The following is an 18,216-nucleotide window of genomic DNA, read 5'->3' as shown; positions in this document are numbered from 1 at the left end:
GTGTCTGTGTCTGTGTGTGTTTGTGTGTGTGACTGTGAGAGAGAGGGAGTGAGCTAGACAGGCAGCCAAGCAGCCACCACCAGACCAAAGGATGTTCCCTTGCTCTTTTTCCAAACTGTCCCTAAGGGGACTTTTTTTGGTGCCATATCCACCCGCCTGCTCCCTATCCCTTTATTTTTTCCCTACCTCCTTCCAGCCTTTCTTTCCAGAAGAACTTGTTGGAGGCCAGAATATATTTGTTTAGCCACAGCAGCTTCAACCTCCCATCAGCCAGGAACAAATGCTTTGCCTTGGGAGCGAAAAAGACAGAGGGAGGAAGGGAGGGAGCGAATGGATGGCAGAGAGCAGAGCCCACAGTGTTGCAGGGCAGCGGGTTGAGAGCTCTTGCTGTGGAGTGGATCTGACAGACGCTCCAAGATGACACAGGCTTGGACAGCCTAAGACTGCATCTCTCTCTACTATATGTCTGTGCCTACTTGTCTGCGCTCCCTCTCATTTGTGTATCTTGAAACAGCATAGCCGCGGGTCTGAAAGCACGGTTTGCCTTCAGTTCGACAGTGACGGAGAATTTCTTCCATCAGACAGTGCAAACAATGTATCAGCAGCACAGTAAAAACTGAAGGGAACTCGAGATGAGGAAAGTGTGGTGTATTCTAATAAGACTCACTTGAGAAAATCATATTATACAGTGGAATATGATAATTCATACACCCTTTGCTGGAGCAGTGAACTGGTGCGGGTGGTGTACTCTCAAATGTCAGCATAAATTTGCAAAATAAACGCAACCGGCATTCAGCAGGGAGTAGAAGCAGGGACAATAAGGGTCTCTGCTGTCTGTGTGTGCGTGTGTTTGTGTGTGTGTGTGTGGGCGTAACAATTCCTTTTCAGGGGGTCTATGACTTTGTGTGCACTCCCGTTTCAGCTCACATGAGCGCCTATCGCCAACAAGTGTGTGAGCTAATCTTTGCTTACACGTGCTCGCAGCGAAGGAAGGGCTGCTTGAGGAAAACATCTCATCCCAGCATGTTTCATCAAAGCCTGCTAAAGATGACCCAATCAATCTAATCTGCCTTTACTTAAGAATAAGCGCCTGAGCATCTGTCCGAAAATGCACAAACAAGCAAGACAAAGTACCTTAATGCCTCGTAAAGTCTGATGCCATCGCACACCACATCCTGTTGAAGTAAAGAGATTGCATGACTGACACGGCCCACATATGTGCGTCTTCACTCACAGCCGGTCCCTATACGATATAATGCCTTAAGCCTCGGCATCTTATTTTACTACCTGCAAAGCCCCCAGCCTTTTAATTCCAATCCATGGCGTTTGATTTAGGTTCAAGCTTCACAGGTTTGTCCCTTTCACCACCCATCTGTCACCATTGTCTGTCTGTCTTGTCATCTACTGGCCTTTTCCATCTATCTCTGCATATCTCTTTGTTTCACTTTTCTTTATCTGCCCTTGTCCCTTTGTCCCACCTGTCCATCTATCATCAGTGTATCTCCCAAAAGGACAGGCACAGCAGTGATAATATGTCAGAAGGTAACCTCTGTGCCAATTTTCTTCCGGTAATCACATAGACTGACTCAACCTACAACAACTGTAAATGCCTGTATCTGTATACGTGTGATGCGGCCATGCCGCATCCCAGTGCGACTGCCACCCGCGACATCCACATCGGAATGCGAGTAAACCAAAACCAACAAAAGGCATTTCCATCAATCAACCGGTTGAAGCTCGACATGATATCTAAGTGGAGACCTGCGGTTAAAAAGACATTGGGTCACGCTTCTATGCCGTTATCTTTGGCAGTACATTGGGAACTTATTGGAGTAACCACCCCTTAACAACTGCAGCCCAAAATAGACCGTGGACTTTCACGGTCGGGCCGTTTTGAAGAGGTGTCAAACACGCTGTGCCAGGAGCGATAGCTGTTATGTGTGTGTGTGGGTGTTTATGTGTGTGTGTTACAAGAGGGGGGTTGTGGTGTATCATTCTCCACATTTCGTGTCAGGGACAGTTGGGACAGTGGCAGGGAATGGAGCAGAAGGCCAGCCAGGGGACAGCTTGTGATCTTAGGCTGTATGCTGCTTAGGGAACAGAACACACACAGATAGGAACATGGACTTATACACATTCATACGTACACTTACACTGCATATACAGGGTGTGGAAAGTTTCCATTGTCCCCTTAATTATCAAATAAAACTTTCTATGATGTGTCAACAATGTTTCCGGCCCCAACTGTACTGTATAACCAAGTCAAACTCTGTTTACTCATTTGCTACTGTCCGTCACATAGAACTGCTACCTGAATAAAAGCCCAAGAAAAACAGTAGGTGTTTGTCTTTCCATCTGAGCTGCAAATCATTTCAACAGTTGACTTACTTGAATTAATGAAAGCCAGTTCAAAATTCCAGGGAGCATGTTGTTTGATGGGGACTGTTAAAAGAGGGGCCCCTGTGTGACAGCTGCATGCATCTGTTACACATGTTACTCAGGGCAGCCTTGATAATCTGCCACCTGATTTTTATTAAAACACGCCCACACACTGATTTGTGAAGTGGATGAATATGGAAGGGAAGAAAACAAAGAATACACTCACAGGCTTTAAATCTGTCCAGTTAACATTAATTAACATGTTCTCTAATCTTCAACTTTTGATTGGATGCTTCTCTGCCCTGTGTAGAGGCCAATCAGGGGGGCGCAGGAAGTACAGCTGCAGCCCTAGCTTTTTGATCCTTGCCGAGCAGCAAACTTTCCCCTGTCAGATTAAGTAGGATTAGCTGGGTCCTGCCGTATGATGAACTGAGCACTTCATATGGTGACTTGAAACTTTCCAAAGATGGAAGAAAAAATCCCTGGTCAGGGAAATGTATTACTTTCTTTGAAATCCCAGTTTTTGCTTGATTAGAAGCCTTTCCTTATCCTCAGCATAATACAATAACTGCTGGCTTGTTGAGTGTGTGAAAACATCACCAGCTTAACTGCAATGTACAGTATTCGTGTGGATGCGAACACGTGCGCTGGTGTGCGGGAGCATGTGCATCATGCAGGCACACAAATACAAGCTCTTTCCCACATTGGAAGTCACACACAGCTTCTTGCTCAGAGCTCGTTCCCTCGTCAGGGTCCTCAGTGAATGCTGAGTTCCATTGTGTTTTAAAATTACACACACACACACACACACACACACACACACACACGCACGCATACACTCTCATTGGTATTTTTATCCATCCCCAGAGCCACTCGGTGGCTTCAAGCCATATCACTCTCAGACGACAGAGGAGCCACGGTCACACCAGCTAGTACTTAAGGCCCCCCTTCCCGTGTGTGTGTGTGTAGGGGTGGTCCAGAGGTAGAATGTGTGGTGATATAAAGAGACTCTGAAAAAGGTGGCCGTGGTACGGAGGAGGTCAAACGTGGAAAGAATTTAGCCTCTTATCAACTGTTGCCTGCAAAACCACTGAGAATGTGTACACACTCGCGCACACACTCATGCACACACTCATGCACACATACACAAAAAAACGCAACAGAGACCCTGAAAACGTGACTACATGACAGGACCATATACACACACATACACACACCCTCAGACAGGGTTTTTCCTCCTGAGGCGAGGCTAAAGCATCCAATCTCAGTCTTTCTTGTCTATCTCTGGCACTGATAAAGGCTTATAATGAACTGGGGACTGGAAGTCAGTCCCAAGACCGATGGCTTTATGGCCCTGGCCAGATCATCACCCTCTGTGGACTTCGTTTGTCACCGGGTGAGAACAGAAAGAGAGAGTCAGATGGAGAGAGAGGGATAAGCGGAGACAGAGAGAAAGAAAACAGGGGAGTGAGAGGGGGAAGCAAAGATTAAAGTTTTACACTCCAACCTTTGAGAAGTGTTTTGCAATATAGCCGCCGTGTCCAGAGTTTACTACCACAGCGCTCTTTTAGATGTCTCCCGCATTACTGACTCTGGGCAGAAATAAATGCTCCAAGTTTTGATAAGGGAGCCTACCGTCGCAGCCAGGATCCAAACAAGGGGACAAAGGTCCTCCTGAGGCTTATCGTTCTTCACGTTATCTCCCCTTTTGTACTTCGGAGCAATGTAAAAGCATGTTTGTAAACTGGTAGCAGTTGTACATTTGTTTGGCTCACATTCAAGGGTGCGATAGCATGTTGTGTTTGCTAGGGCATGTTATTATTCTAGCTCACTCCTGACCCCTGGGAGACCGTATAGTGAAATCACTGTGGATGCAAAGATGTTCCATAGCACCATATTGCTTAGAAACAGCAACTTTCCATGCAATAAATAACAAGTATTGATGGGGTTGCTGAATACGTAATACGTAAGATGCTGTGATAAAAAATAAAAAAAAAACTACTGTAAGCTTCACTTACCTCAAAAATATTGGATGCCTCGTTGCCATACTGAGCGGAAATGATCTCTGATTGGTCACTGTACCATTTGAGGCCACCCAGGAAACTGTCTGCATCTAAGTCACTGACATCCAGCTCTGAGAGGTCAAGTTCAGGGAGGTCTGGACAGAGGGGCTGGTCTTCACCAACCAAGGCAGCACACTGGAGAGAAAGAAAACGACAAGGAGAGTCAGACAAAAAAAAGATTACATCTCTTTCATATGCAAATCACAAACTGAATTATTTGTGCCAAGTTTGAGAACAATTGGTGGAATCAAAATCTGGACAGGAGTCAACCGTCTGTTGAGTCCGAAACAAAGGAAATCCATACATTTACAGGATATGACACACAAATAGTTAAGGTTCTCATCTTGATGACAAATTAAGTTCCAAATTCCCTCATTTGACAATTTGGAATATGTCTGCCACTTTCATGTGACACACTATTGATTAAAAATGATCACAACAGTTTTCCACAGGCTGGTTTTGCAACATGCAGACCTAAAACCTGTTTCCACTCTGCTTGTACTCAACCTACAGCGCACCGTGTCCTCCCACCATCACTCCCCGAGCTCTGAGATTGGTGCTGGCCTCCGTGTTGCTAAATGCTGCCTGTTGACATTTTGTTATTCACCAGCCACTTTTATGTAATCTAGCCAGTGTGTACTGTATGTGGCAGCTGTTCCTGCTTCCTCCCCACACAAATCATCAGCTCTGCTCTGGCTGCAGGTGAGGGGGGGCCTCTGGACTGGAAATGAGGGGTTTGGTGATGTGTAAGGTGTTTCAGCGGAGAGGGGGGCAGGTTTACAAGGCTTTGCTGATTTTGCAAGATCATTTTAAATTACCAAATCCCTATAACATGATGTTGCTCAGTATTAATTATCCCCATCATTATGGACAATGTACTCAGTTCAGTATGTAACCCCCCCACCCCCTCACCACCAGGCATAAAACTAACAGCTAAAATGAGCAGTCAGGCAGACCCTTCTCTGTGCAAGGTGGGAAAACTTTGAGATCTACAGTCAGTGATCATTAAAAACACAGCAGAGTCGAGGCGTGTTTACACTCTGTGACTGTGCACATGCAAATCCAAGCCTGAGAAAACAGCTCTATGTCTGGCTGTCTAATAGGCTACACTCTCCTAATTTGGTTGACAACATGCAAAGCGATGTACGGACGCCACGGGATGGCCTTAAGACTGATATATGATAGATATCCTCGGGCAAAGCCGGGAGGTATTCGGCCCGCAGAGTGAGGGATGATGAGAGCCGGGTTCAGCTCAGGGCAAAGCTGGGAGACGGATGCTGTGCCAAGTAGGAAAAACCGCCCAGACACCGGTGTCACAGTTCATCTGTCGTCGGGTTCGCACCAACACGAACACACGATGACTTATTCTATGATGAGCCAAATCCGTTATGTTACAACCGCAACAGCGACGGGGACAGACTACTGCGTCTCAGGCTTTCCCCCCCCTCTGGTGATGCAGTCTGACAAGGCACGGAATGGGAAGAAAAAAACGGCACCAAAGATGTTAGGATATTCAGAGGCTGGACGTCCTATGCCCAATTATCTTATGGACTTCTTGGTGAACTAATGAAATAGCGCCGCCAGACAGACAATCGGGGCGCACAGCGCTGCAGTGATTTACGCACGAAATGCACATAAAGCACCTGCTAGGGGAAGATTATGAGAGGACCGAGCTGCTGGATAAGAGTTCTCTCATTGCAAAAGCAAGGTTTTTATTGTTGAGTCTATGTGCATACATTTCATTCATAGAACGAGTCGAAAAAGGAGCTCGAATGAAAACGCGTGCATTTGTTGGATTAACAGTGGGGAGATAAACGCTATCGCAGTCCAAACGGAGAGGAAGACGCTCTCTCCTCAAGCCTACCTGGCTGAAAGTGACAGAGAACGTGTATGCTCCGGTGATTAAAGTGCAAAGGAGTGCATCCTAATGAAAAGCAGTCTCTTAAATCTGTGGGAAACAACACACCCTTACTTTTATGAAGCAAAAGGCAGTTTTTTCTCCTTCTCATATTCTCATCACGCAGCCTACATAACCACAAACATGCAGCCAGACTGCAGTCTACACCATGTAGTGAGAATCTTTTTTTTCAAGCATTACTGAGCTCCTGTGCACAGCCAAGTACACAACTACTGCCAAGTAGAGCTGAATGTCAGTAACAAGACCCGGTAAATTAGAAAAAGGTGGGGGGGACGAATAAGTATCCTTTTGATGTGCTTTATTATCTGAATGCACGAGAAAAAAGGTAAACTAGGTTCAACAGACGACGGGAGCGATTTGGAGCTGATTACTTTGCTCAAACAGAATTTTTTTTTACCAAAAGGCGCAGGAGACACGGTGAAATACGCACAAAACAAAACATGATCAAGTCTGGCTGGATGCGATGTTGCTCTCCAGCCAGCGCAAAGCTTCCTCCGGGATGTTGGCACACAGACGGGCCCGGTAACCGGTTAGTGTTATGATGCTCCTGCGCAATGCCAGATAGCGGTCAGTCAGTGTGGACAACCTTTGCTCTCGCCTTTTAAAAAAAATAAAAAAAATAAGAACACAACATGCGCTATCCCGACACAGCACATCAAAGGGATTGTTATCGTCAGTGGGTTTCATGCGTCAGCCAAATACCTGACTTTGAGACATTTCAGTCATTTAGGCATGAAAAACCTTCTCGGCACCGGAGCGCGTGCAGTCCGCGGGCTGGAAAAGATATCCGCCAAAAGCTCTGCGAGCACTCGCTCCGACTGAACAGAGATCCTACGAGGAAAGCAATGGGTCCCCCGAGCCTGTGCACCAATTACAACGACTACATCTTTAACTGAGGTGAAAAAGGGAGATTCCCGCACATTCCCCCTCCACTTGTCATATATTCCTGTTGTATATCCCCCTGCATCCTCAACTGCGTCCAGACGCGCACTACACCGGCGGCATGGCACCGCCAGCAGCAGCCAGCCAGCCAGCCGAGCAGAGCAGCAGGCAGCGAGAGACTTTATGTGCAAAATCACTGTCTCGGATAGTCAGTGTTGTCCATCGTTCCAAGGAGGCAAAAAAAAGAAAGTCCAGAGGGCTAGAAAGATGAAGATTTTTTTTTTTTAAGATGCGCTCACCTCTAATTCTCTCCACACCGAGTCCTGGTTACACCTGTCCCACGCCATCCAGCCACTGAATGACGGTCCGGGAAAAGAAAAAAAGAAAGAAAAAAAAGAAAAAAAGGAAAGAAAATCAAGTAAAAAAGAAATCCACACACGCTTCCCACTCGCTCTCACACAGGCAACTGCTGCCCCTCGCCGAGAATGAACCGAGGGCACCTGTCTTACAACTGCTTTCCATCACATGACAAAGCTATTAAAAGTAGGCAGGGGAGTGACTCCGCGTCCACACTACTCGCCAGTGACGCGCGGTGAGCAGGCGGGGTCTGGCTGCGCACATAGTAAAATCCTCTCCGTGCACTGCAAAAAATGTCCACCTTAAAACCATATCACGATCTATCTGTCTGTCTGTTTCTATATACAGTAGATATATGCAAAAACGTGAGCAGCGCGCTCTGCTCGGAGGTTGCGGGACGCGTTTCTGGAATTTCAACAAAAAAGCAGACTATAATTAAAATGACTTCCTTAACATGAATTCAGTTCATGATCTCAGCTTTGTTGTAAAAATAAAATAAAAATGTTTAAGAAACAAAATAAAACCGATTCGGGGCGTTTTTGTAGTGTAAACACCAGTCGCAAATCTCTTGGCTAAATTAGTGCACATTTGGAATTGTAGGTTTTCTAATCATTAAACTAGAAAAATGTCAGGAATATATATATATTGACTTCCAGGATCAGTAATCGTTTTTGGCGAGCTCCCTGTGATAATTTGTCACAAGATGACTGCCCTATCATCAGTCACCCTCACCCCTTCTTCCTCGCTATTGGGATCTAAGGCAGATGGGACTTTGCAGCACCTCGGAGTTTAAAGGAACTGACGGCCCTGATCTTTTCTAGCTCCCCTAAAAAAGTGTCAGTAAACGTTTTACAAAGCTGCTCCTGTAAAAATGTCACCGCACCTACCGGGACTCCTCTGCCAGAATGCGTAATAATAAAGCACTGAGATCCTCCGCACGCACAAAAAGACCCTATAATGTAGAAAATAATAGAATAGTCACACAATGTCTTTTTCCAGGATCATGAATATAAAGAAAAAAGAAGCTCTCATTTGTGTTTAATTAAATGATCGTCCATGAATAGATAATTAGTTTACATTGTTTGCACCATTCCTGAATGAGCACAAGACTGTAACCTCAAATGTCTGTTGTTTATCGTGCAGAGTATCAAGGAGGTAATTCAGTCTTTTGGAAAGTATTTCTTTGTCCATTCAGAGGCAATAAAAAGGACAGGTGGCGGTATCAACCGTGTATACAGTGTCAACAGGACGTGTATAGGCAACAGGACCTCGGTTAAATAAAAACAAAAGCTTTGTGGACATTTCAAACAAAGTGAGGTTTTTTTTTTCTGTTGGGCGGACTGAGGGGCTAACTGCAGGAGGAATTCTCTTTCAACCCTTAAATGCTATGTCACTGATGAACAGAAACATCATTCTATATGTAAATGATCATTATTGTCACACAGGGAGTGCCTTTGCAAGACAATTATGAATGATGATCCACAGTGTTGCATGAGATCTTGAACAAATAGTACATGCAGAGAGGACTGCTTTCTGTTTAGACATTATTTTCAGGAAATTAACATCTGACAATACATTTCTCCCTCCATGGAAAGCGCTAACCCCAATCCAATTTTTAGTCTTGTAAGCCTATTAAGTCCACCTGAGCATGCGAGGAGCGATTGTCTCCCTATATTAGTGAAACACATACAGTAAGTCTCATTAAACACAAAATGACTGGAAATGTAAATTGTACAGATTGTGTGTGGAGCATGCCAGTGTAAGCCCTGTGTGTGCAGTAAGACATTATATGCGTGTCTGTGTTATGCTTATGAGTGTCTGAGGGCATTTGTACCACTAAATCTATACATCTGCCTCTCCACGCGTGCCCAGAGAAGCTACCCAGAAGCCACGGCAAAAACCCGGATCGGAGCAGGTGGTGTGTGCAGTGACCTCACAGAGCCCAGATGGACCAGTACCACAGAGACCTTAATATAGGGGCAACATGGGAGTGACATGGAGCTCGATGGTTGCTGGCTTTTGTGACTGCTGTAGAGATAAAACGCTCACACAACAAGGATTTTAAGTGTAGTTTAAAATAAGCTCTCAGTTGGTGTTTGTGTGTCCAACAGATGTAGGTAAACGCAGGTATAGTAGCTACCGGTCACATGAGTATTGAGTAATAGCACCATAATGAACACAGACACGCTAAAAAAGAAAGAAAGAAAGAAAAAAAACATATCTTGGCAGGAGATATAGGCTGGTAAATGATATTTCTCCCTCTCCTGAAGCAGCATGTGAGTCACAGTCAAAAGGCTTATCTGATTGTACTCTTCATGCCAATTAAGACAACGGAAGCTAAATATAGATATAATGTTATGATTTCCTTTCTTGAATGGCCTTTGATTCCTTTTTTTTTGACTTGCTAGAGGCTGGATATTTATGTATGCAGCGGTAGAGATTTGTAGATATAGGAATCATTTCAGAAGGAGAAAAAGGAGAAAAAGGGGGCGTTCTACATCCCTTTCTAATACAGGTAATCTTTGAAATGCTAACAGCTTTTGTTTTTTGGTTGCAGGAGGGCACCGCCGGGCTGTAGCGGGCGGATGAATACGGTAAGTATCCGGGGGGGGGGTAGCCGGTGCCGATCTCTCGTTCTGCGCTAGGGGCGTGATTGGTCACAGACTGGTGCAGAATGAAAAATAGGCGATGTTTAGAATAGGAGGAGATATTTGGGCCAAAGCACCGCCAGCTATGGGGCCGACATCACTGCCTGTTCGACCATTCTGCTCCAAAGAATGACCTTGGGTCTTGCTTTCACACTGCCCTCGCATTCAGCAGCTCTTATAGATATCATGTCTCAAGGGGCGCAGAATCTATAGGATGTGAGTGTGAAAAGTTGTTCACACCCGCTGATGCATAGCATGTTGTCATACGATGGACCTGACTTCTTGAGACCTCTCTGAGGCTTTGGATATTGCGAGTGGCAGAGCAGAACCTCGCAGACAAATACACTTCAAAAAGAACCATTAAAACCAAAATTAATTAAAAGTGACTGTTAGTTAATTGCTAAAATGGCTCACAACTCAGAAATAATGCAATGTGACAACTTTGCTGTACGCACATAGAGCAAGTCCAGCTCCAGTGCGGGCACAAGACAATCAGACTTACTCGAATCAGGCTTGTGGTTGCTGGCAGTTCTCAGAAAGCAAAAGGTCTTAATGATTAAACAATTTCTCCTAAGAGTCAGCTGACAAGTGGAGCTCTCAATGGGGCTAATCCACAGATAATTATCTTTGTTTGAATATTCAACGTGGCCTGACTAATGGTACAGAGTCTCCCATTTGCATTTCTGGCCTCAGATTGAATCTGATATTTACATTTCTGTTAAAGAGCTGTATGTATACTGGCCCTGTAGTGGAAATTATGGTTACATGTTTAATTCTAACACAGCCTGACAGTCTTTTTTTAAACAGTGTCGTTTTTGACAGTCCATCCATACTCAAGTGGCTGTGTCTTGTTTTCCTTTTTCCATAAATTGTGTCACTGGCCCTCTGAGAGTGTGCTGCTGCACAGTGTGGGGGGATGATTCATATCACTTTGTTGCATGTCATTGCTCCCAACAGAATCTATCCTAGCATCTGGCCATTTTAATACATGGTGGCTGGATTCATACGGATTAATTGAGGGCAGAGGTAAAACAGAGTGCTACATCTATTCATTTATTGTTCAGGACTGTTAAAAGACAGCTTATGCTTTGTTCTGCGGCTTGTCGTTTGATATGCTTTCAGATCTTTGGTGCTTGGGTGATTTTTCCCCTTGACAAGTCATATTGTTTTCTCCTTATTAGGGGACAGTGGGGGAAGCGGTCGCATTTCACAACAGTCAAATGCTCTACAATAACATAGGATGTAATGCCATACAAAACTGGCAACAGGAAATGTAAATGGATACACAGTGCAAACATAAGGTTCTACTGTGGTGTCAAATGATCACACATGACTGCTTTAAATGTAATAACCATGACATAATGACATACACTGGTTCACATATCTGAAACATTTATCTTTTTAACTTCTATTTATTACTTTTCAGAGCCACAGAAAGATCTCTCATTGGGTCCACATATTTACTTGGCCTCCATAGGCTCCTAACTCATGCATTATAGCAACACGATAAACAGTGTGACGCCACAAATTATGTCAACGCTCGCCCTCTGACATACAGTAAGCCAGTCCATTCTCCCCCTGTGAAGATTTTGCATCGCTTCTCTTTGTAGTGCCCTTCAGAGAACCCGTCGCCTTGCCGCCCCGCATGCGAGCGTGTAATCCTTTCCATCAATGAACTCCACTGTGTCATTTAGCCACTCTCAGGATGGCGGCTACTTTCCCCGCAGAGAGTCCGGCCCACATTATTAAGGCAAATGGCATGAAGAGGCAAGGGCCAGTTAACCATGGCTGAGCCTTGGAACTGAAAATAGCATCAGTCCCATGCAGGGGCAGGTAAACACAAAAAGGAGCCTGGGGCGCAACACAGTACGATTCCACCCTCCCCTTCCTTACTCCAGCTCTGTTTTGGAGGAGCTGGAGAAAAGCAATGGACCCCCGCCCCCGCCCCCGCCACAGATGAATAATATCACGGTCACATGGCGATGCGAGGAGCCGTGTGTTGTAGGGCTGTTATTGGGCTTGTTTAAAATCACCAGCGAGTCATGCAAGATGCATGTGGAAAGTGGTGGCAGAAAGAGGGTGAGCTGTGAGCACAGGCCTGGTGTGTAATGTGTCTTGGTGGAGAACTGCGCTAAACTAGCGCTCTGGGCAGGGACTTGTGTGAGGCACTTTGTGTTGTGCTTGGGTATAGCACTCACAAGGAATATTAAAATTTATGGACCATGAGGGTTCGGGTTGCAAACACACATACATAAACAAGACTTGCGCACTCCCTGTGTGCTTAAAATGCTACAAACCCAAACTTTGAAATTGCTGTAAAATTCCAACAGATGCCACATGCCCGGCAATGTAAATAGAGGAAATGAGATGCACTTGTGTGGACGAGATGCAGTTAAATCTTTTTCTACTGAAAGGGCACATGAAAATAGTGCTTGTTGTCATGCTGAATATCCAGTGAGGCAGTTTTTGAAGTTTAATATAAACCTTAATCTCGGTGAGTCAAAAGCCATGACCTGTAAAAGCAATGATGTTTGCAGCAGTGTAATTTAGCAAATATACAGGCATTAAAGGAATTACCTCTTTTCTGACTCATGTTTGGATTGTGAACTGCATGTTTAAATATCTATAACAAAATTCATGTTCTGACAAACACTATTCAGCAGCAGGAGTCAAAATTAACTCTGGAATGTGAAAAATACATTAATGAGATCTCATCACTGGCTATGGGCGAGTTTAGGTGCATCTTTCTGCAAACTGCAAAAAACCTCCTGTGAATCACGAGGAGGGCCCAGAGCACAACAGATGTTGCTTGATTTCTAAAATAATAGAGAGGCAGGGCTGAATACCTTGACAGCGCAGTCCTTATGTACTCTTAGCACTGGAACAGCGCCAGGGAAGAATTAGGTCAGCTGAAGTGCAATGTGCCTTGTGGAACTCTACGTTAAAACAGCATCAGGGGAGAGGGGAGGGATGGAGGTGGGAGGGGGTTGGGGGGGAGTTGGTGACACACAGGTAGAAATTTCTGGAGCAGCACAACCAGTTTTTTTTTTTTCTTTTACTCTTGTATCATGGAAACGTGAGCAGAAACGTTACACCCCTGAGTCCAGACTGCAGTCTAATTATTTTGAGCAATGAAAAGAGAAGGAAAAGGGGAATGATAGAGAGAAAAAATGCATGCGAATTGCAATTCTTTCATACAGCCTGCATACGGGGTGTATAACCACAAGCCTGAAAAAAATCCTTACGGCACAATAAAACTGATTGTATCATCACCTTTTTTTTCCCCTTACAGGGTGCATTTCTACTACTCTTCACATCACCTCCTAAAAGGAGCATGTACTGCTGGAGTACACAGTGATGGAAGAAAAAAAAAAAGGAAAGCGGAACAGGGATGTGAGGAAAGAGAAAGCACAGTCAATGCCCATTTTTGCCAAGGCATCCTAGTAAGAAAGAGCAAAGAGACAAAAGGAGCAGATGGATGGAGATGGAGCTAATGGTGAAAGAGAGTGTGACAGGGACTAACAAAAGCAAGAGGGAGTGAGGCGCTGTGAGTGATAGAAAGATTTGGACAAAGACGGGGCATGAATTAGAGGCAGATTATGGAAGGAAGGGAAGGAAGATGGAAGCTAAGTACAAGGAGAAGTGATTGGGGGACAGGAAGTGTGGACTTAAACAAAAGGGTCAGACCGATGGGAGGCTAGCAACCACCTCGCCGTACTCCGAAGCAGTTCCATCGCTCATCTGAAGATAAACCACATCGCTGTCCCCTTCGCTGGGGCTGACCCCGGTCCCCGCTGGCCTCCCAGTGCCAGTCCTACCACGTCCACTATCTCAGTGTTAATCTACTGGTTACCACCTCCCCCCTTCCCCCTCCCGCATATTCCGGTCACGGTCTGAAATCTTCTGCTTACGATGGGTATCTGGCTCACATGTGCTACGTATTCCTTTACAGGAAGGTCTAGATTTTCACACACATGCGCGCACACACAGATTTTTCCACTGCTCACATGACCTCATTGCCCCCTCATGACTATCACATTTTGGAAATAAAATTGTGTTGCAAATACACTCTCTCCCTTGTTAGCAATATTAAATTGGAAGAAAATAATGAGATGTGATGTGAAGATGACAGAAAGTAATTGGTTTTGATGTGTGTAAAATCCTGTTTTAACTGGACATGATATTCAAATGACTTGGCAGGCATCCATCAGCATGAAAGCGCGTGTAAGCATATTGCAGATTGTGCTGAGCAATAATGTTGGCTTTTCCTCGTGAGTAGGCAACTAAAGCTTTTTTTGGTTTGTTTTTTCTCCAGTCAAATGTTGTTATGCCTCAAGCCATTTCCACTTTCTGGAAATAAAACGATTTCCATCACTTATTTTTTTATGATATCTGATCATCAGTGGTAAAAAAAAATCAAGAGTTACTGCCAGTTATTTAATCAGTCAACCCTTGCCCTGGCTCTCCTGCCCCCTGCAGTCCCTCCCATAATCCCTTGTTGTGTATTTTGTGGTGCTCTGTCCACCGGGACTGTCATCACTGCCACAATAAACAGGATTAATCAGCGCTGGCATTGGGCTCTTTGGTCCAGATGACGCATGTAATTAAGAAGTAATTGGCATGTCATCTGTACATGAGGAAATATGACATGCACGAACCAGATGTACTCGTTGTGCCGCCCCGCAACAAGCAGCGCTTGAACAACTGTGTCCTCAAAGGCTTTTTTTTCGGAGAGATAACTTCCTTTGCTCTGCTGACACTTTCGCTTCCTTAACGTCTTTATTCACCCAGCAAACTCCCTCACATTATAATTCACTTGCTTATTCATTTATTTACATGCTAACACACTTAAACACTAATTTGCTAACTTATTCATTTATTTACATGCTAACCCACTTACTGCCGCTTGCATTCAGCAACTTATTCATTTATCCACATCCAGGATGACACAGTAACTTTCTTGCGTATTCATTTATGCACGTAGGAAGTCACTTACATTCTCACTTGCTTAATTAAGAGGCCCCTCGCTTTTCACTTCACACAATAGGATGAGTTTATGCAGCTCAATATATACTGTAGCTGCACACAAAGGGAGATGGCCAAGATGCCCTTTCATGTTTAGGGTCATTCCGGCTGCAACAATAGGTCTGAACTGCCCTTATCTCTCCTTGTAAACGTGAAGCTCCGGGATAAGTCAGAGCCCGATTTCATGGCTCATGTGGGAGATGTTAGGATGAACATAACTGAGGGGAGAGTTTTCCTATTTGCCCTTGCACCTTATATTTCCTCAGTTGTTAGGGAAGTTAGTAATAAAAAGGAAATTCACCACCAGGCTTTAGGTTGGGGCTCTATGTAAGGACGTAGAGTAGGTGCATAAGTATTTATTATTATTTCATACTTAGAGTACCCACAGCCATTTGTCAGTGTAAGCGCAACTCTGAATTACATTAACTTAAGGTATGCACCGCCTCCTCTCTATAAATTCAATTGACTCTAAAATATTAAAGATGTGCCAAGTGCAATGATTATTAATATTTCTGAGAGAACTTTAAACATGCCAAACAAACTAAAGAAAGCCCAGCATCACTGAAACAAAGTTTGGGCTGAAGCTGAGCGTGGATCTGGTTCCACGAGGGCTGAGCTTGGCAGGGAGTGAGGTCAGCGATGCACTCGGCTGGTAACCTCAGATAGCTGCTGGCTAATTTGCAGTATGCCCCCAATCGCAACAGAAAGCCTAGAGGAGAGAGAGGGTGGCCATAACGGCAAAGCAAATGGCTCATAGAGATATCCCAGTTGTTTTTCATCACATCAATTTCACGCCTGTGCTGCCAGTTTTTCAGAAATGTGACAAGATGGAGACGAAGAAGAAAAAGTAGGAGAAAAAGGGGATGAAGGAGATAGTGAAAAGGAAGAAAACAACAAGCTCGGATATACAATAAAGCTGGCAATGTTAATCTCAAGGACTGTTCCTGTTGCGAGTGACTGCTGTCATGGCTGTCTCGTGAACAAACAAATGAGAATATCTTGAAAGCTAATATCTTCACTGACAATATTGCTCACTTGTCAATGTACTGATGCAACACAGAAGTTCTTCCGGCAATTCGCTTTACTCTTTCTGGTATGTTTTCAGAGACATAAAAGAAGTCATTTGTTCTTAGTGAGAGAATGCTTTGGAAAGGTGCTTATTGTTAGTCATGGTGTTGTACCTGTGGAATTCTTCTTCATGGAGATTTCTTTTCAACTGGGAATCAGTAAAGTATGCAACTACATTCTTGCGACCAAGGTACTGTGTATGTGTCCTGCCTCTAAGGAAAAGTACCCAATCCACAAAGAAAAACTTCCACTAAATTCCAAAAGGTGTTGTATCACCAGGTTTTATCTATGGTGCAAACATGTCTGTTTAAACAAGCTGAGATAGCAGATATTCAATCTGACAATTGCTTTATGGTTTCTTGACCAAACACATTTTATAGCAGTTTGCATAATTCCCGTCTTTCATCTGTTCGAATTTGCGACGAGCTGTGTGCTATGCGGCATTATGACTCAATAGTAAAATATCCAACTGTGGGTTGTATAGTTATAAAAAGCAAATTCGCTGTTGCAGTGAGAAATCAGCTCAAAAGTACAGAAAGTACTTAAGTTTGTGTGACGACAGAATATATTTGGTTTGTATGTATAGACCGCAGATAAACAGCGGGAGGTCCAGGTCTGATAAAAACTCTACTGTTCTCACCGAGTGCCTGATGGCGCTCTTGCTTGGGAAGGGAATAGTCAACAAGACTCCAACTCATTGGACAATCTGCCTTCCAATATAATTAATGACACTGCATTTTTAATTACCCCTGTGTGGTGGTAGGCACTACAGCTTTTGTTTATTAAACCCCACTGATACCCATATTAACAAAGTTAGGTTAATGATAGAGGTATTTTACTTAATAGCATTTTTATTACTCCCGCTAAGAATGAAGCAATTAATTAACAATGGGCAAATTAAGTTCCTCTCCTGTAATGGCCTACCAACACAGGACATCATTACCAATAGTCAAAATAATTCATAAAGTGAGAAGTCAGGCGGCAGGACGGCGGAGGGAAAAAAAATGAATATTCCCCGGCATACGTTTGATTTTTCATTTTAAAACGGAATACATTATGAATGTGGTCTGTCAGCAGACATGTTGGTGGTCCTACATGCAGAGTGAGCCGCGGGATCAAAGATGCAGTACGTTAACTCACAGATTTGACATAGGTGTCTGGGGAAAAAAAGGAGAAAGTTTCAGTGCACAATATGAGCAGGTGAGTATTATTTGAATGGATAAAGTGGTGAATTAAAGATAAGCAGATAAATGAGAGAACAACCAAAGGAAGAAGGGGAGATGGGAAAGTGAGGGAGAGGACTGAATGTTCAAGAAATGACATCGAATAATGGACCTCAAAGACATATATGAAAGCGCATAATCTTTTAAGCTTGAATTTGAAGGTAATCTTCCATTAAAGAATACTAGCTATTTCTTTGTGGAGGAGAAATGCAAAGACAGCAGAACTGATGGGGACTATTGGTGTGACTTTGAATAGAGGAAAGACTGAAATGGCAAAAGGTGCAATTTCTCAAGCTCCGGACTTCGCTGGTAAATTCTTTCATTCCAAAAGAACTACTAAAACAGTGGCTGCTGAGAAATATAATCCCCCACCCCCAACCTCCCAACACACACAGACAAACACACACACACACCCTGAGCCCAAGTACACATGCAACAAAGAGGGAGAGATTAAAGCATTAATTCAGTGAGAGGGAATAGGATCCCGGCATAAATTTAGAGTGAATGTTTGGGGTTATCTTCTCTGCTGACTGCCGTTTCTACTCTCTGTACTCCATTGCACTCCACATGCAAATGTAAATCAGGGTCACACCCTGTATCCTGTAACATATCAGGCTGTAAACTCTTGTTTTTCTTTGATAAACTGTGTGTGT

The 18,216-nt window shown here is 44.1% G+C and overlaps 1 protein-coding gene across 5 annotated transcripts in view; it reads right to left on the bottom strand.

The window, feature by feature from the left end:
• ppargc1a (peroxisome proliferator-activated receptor gamma, coactivator 1 alpha) overlaps window positions 1-7,757 on the bottom strand; it is a 37,267-nt gene extending 29,510 nt beyond the window's left edge. For 4 of the 5 annotated variants that reach the window (XM_035675358.1, XM_035675361.1, XM_035675359.1 and 1 more), the window contains exons 1-2: window positions 7,542-7,757; window positions 4,398-4,577 (exon numbers count right to left, since the gene is read on the bottom strand). In XM_035675358.1, the coding sequence (XP_035531251.1) occupies window positions 4,398-4,577; window positions 7,542-7,589 (228 nt within the window). In that variant the 5' untranslated portion in view covers window positions 7,590-7,757. The other variant, XM_035675360.1, reaches the window with a different exon arrangement.
• Between the last annotated feature and the right edge of the window lie 10,459 nt (window positions 7,758-18,216).

This window comes from Morone saxatilis, unplaced genomic scaffold, assembly GCF_004916995.1.
Source record: "Morone saxatilis isolate NCDOM2014 unplaced genomic scaffold, NCSU_SB_2.0 Contig4, whole genome shotgun sequence".
Taxonomy (NCBI): domain Eukaryota; kingdom Metazoa; phylum Chordata; class Actinopteri; family Moronidae; genus Morone; species Morone saxatilis.
Note: the sequence above shows the minus strand (reverse complement) of the source record. Positions and strands in the feature narration are given on the sequence as shown.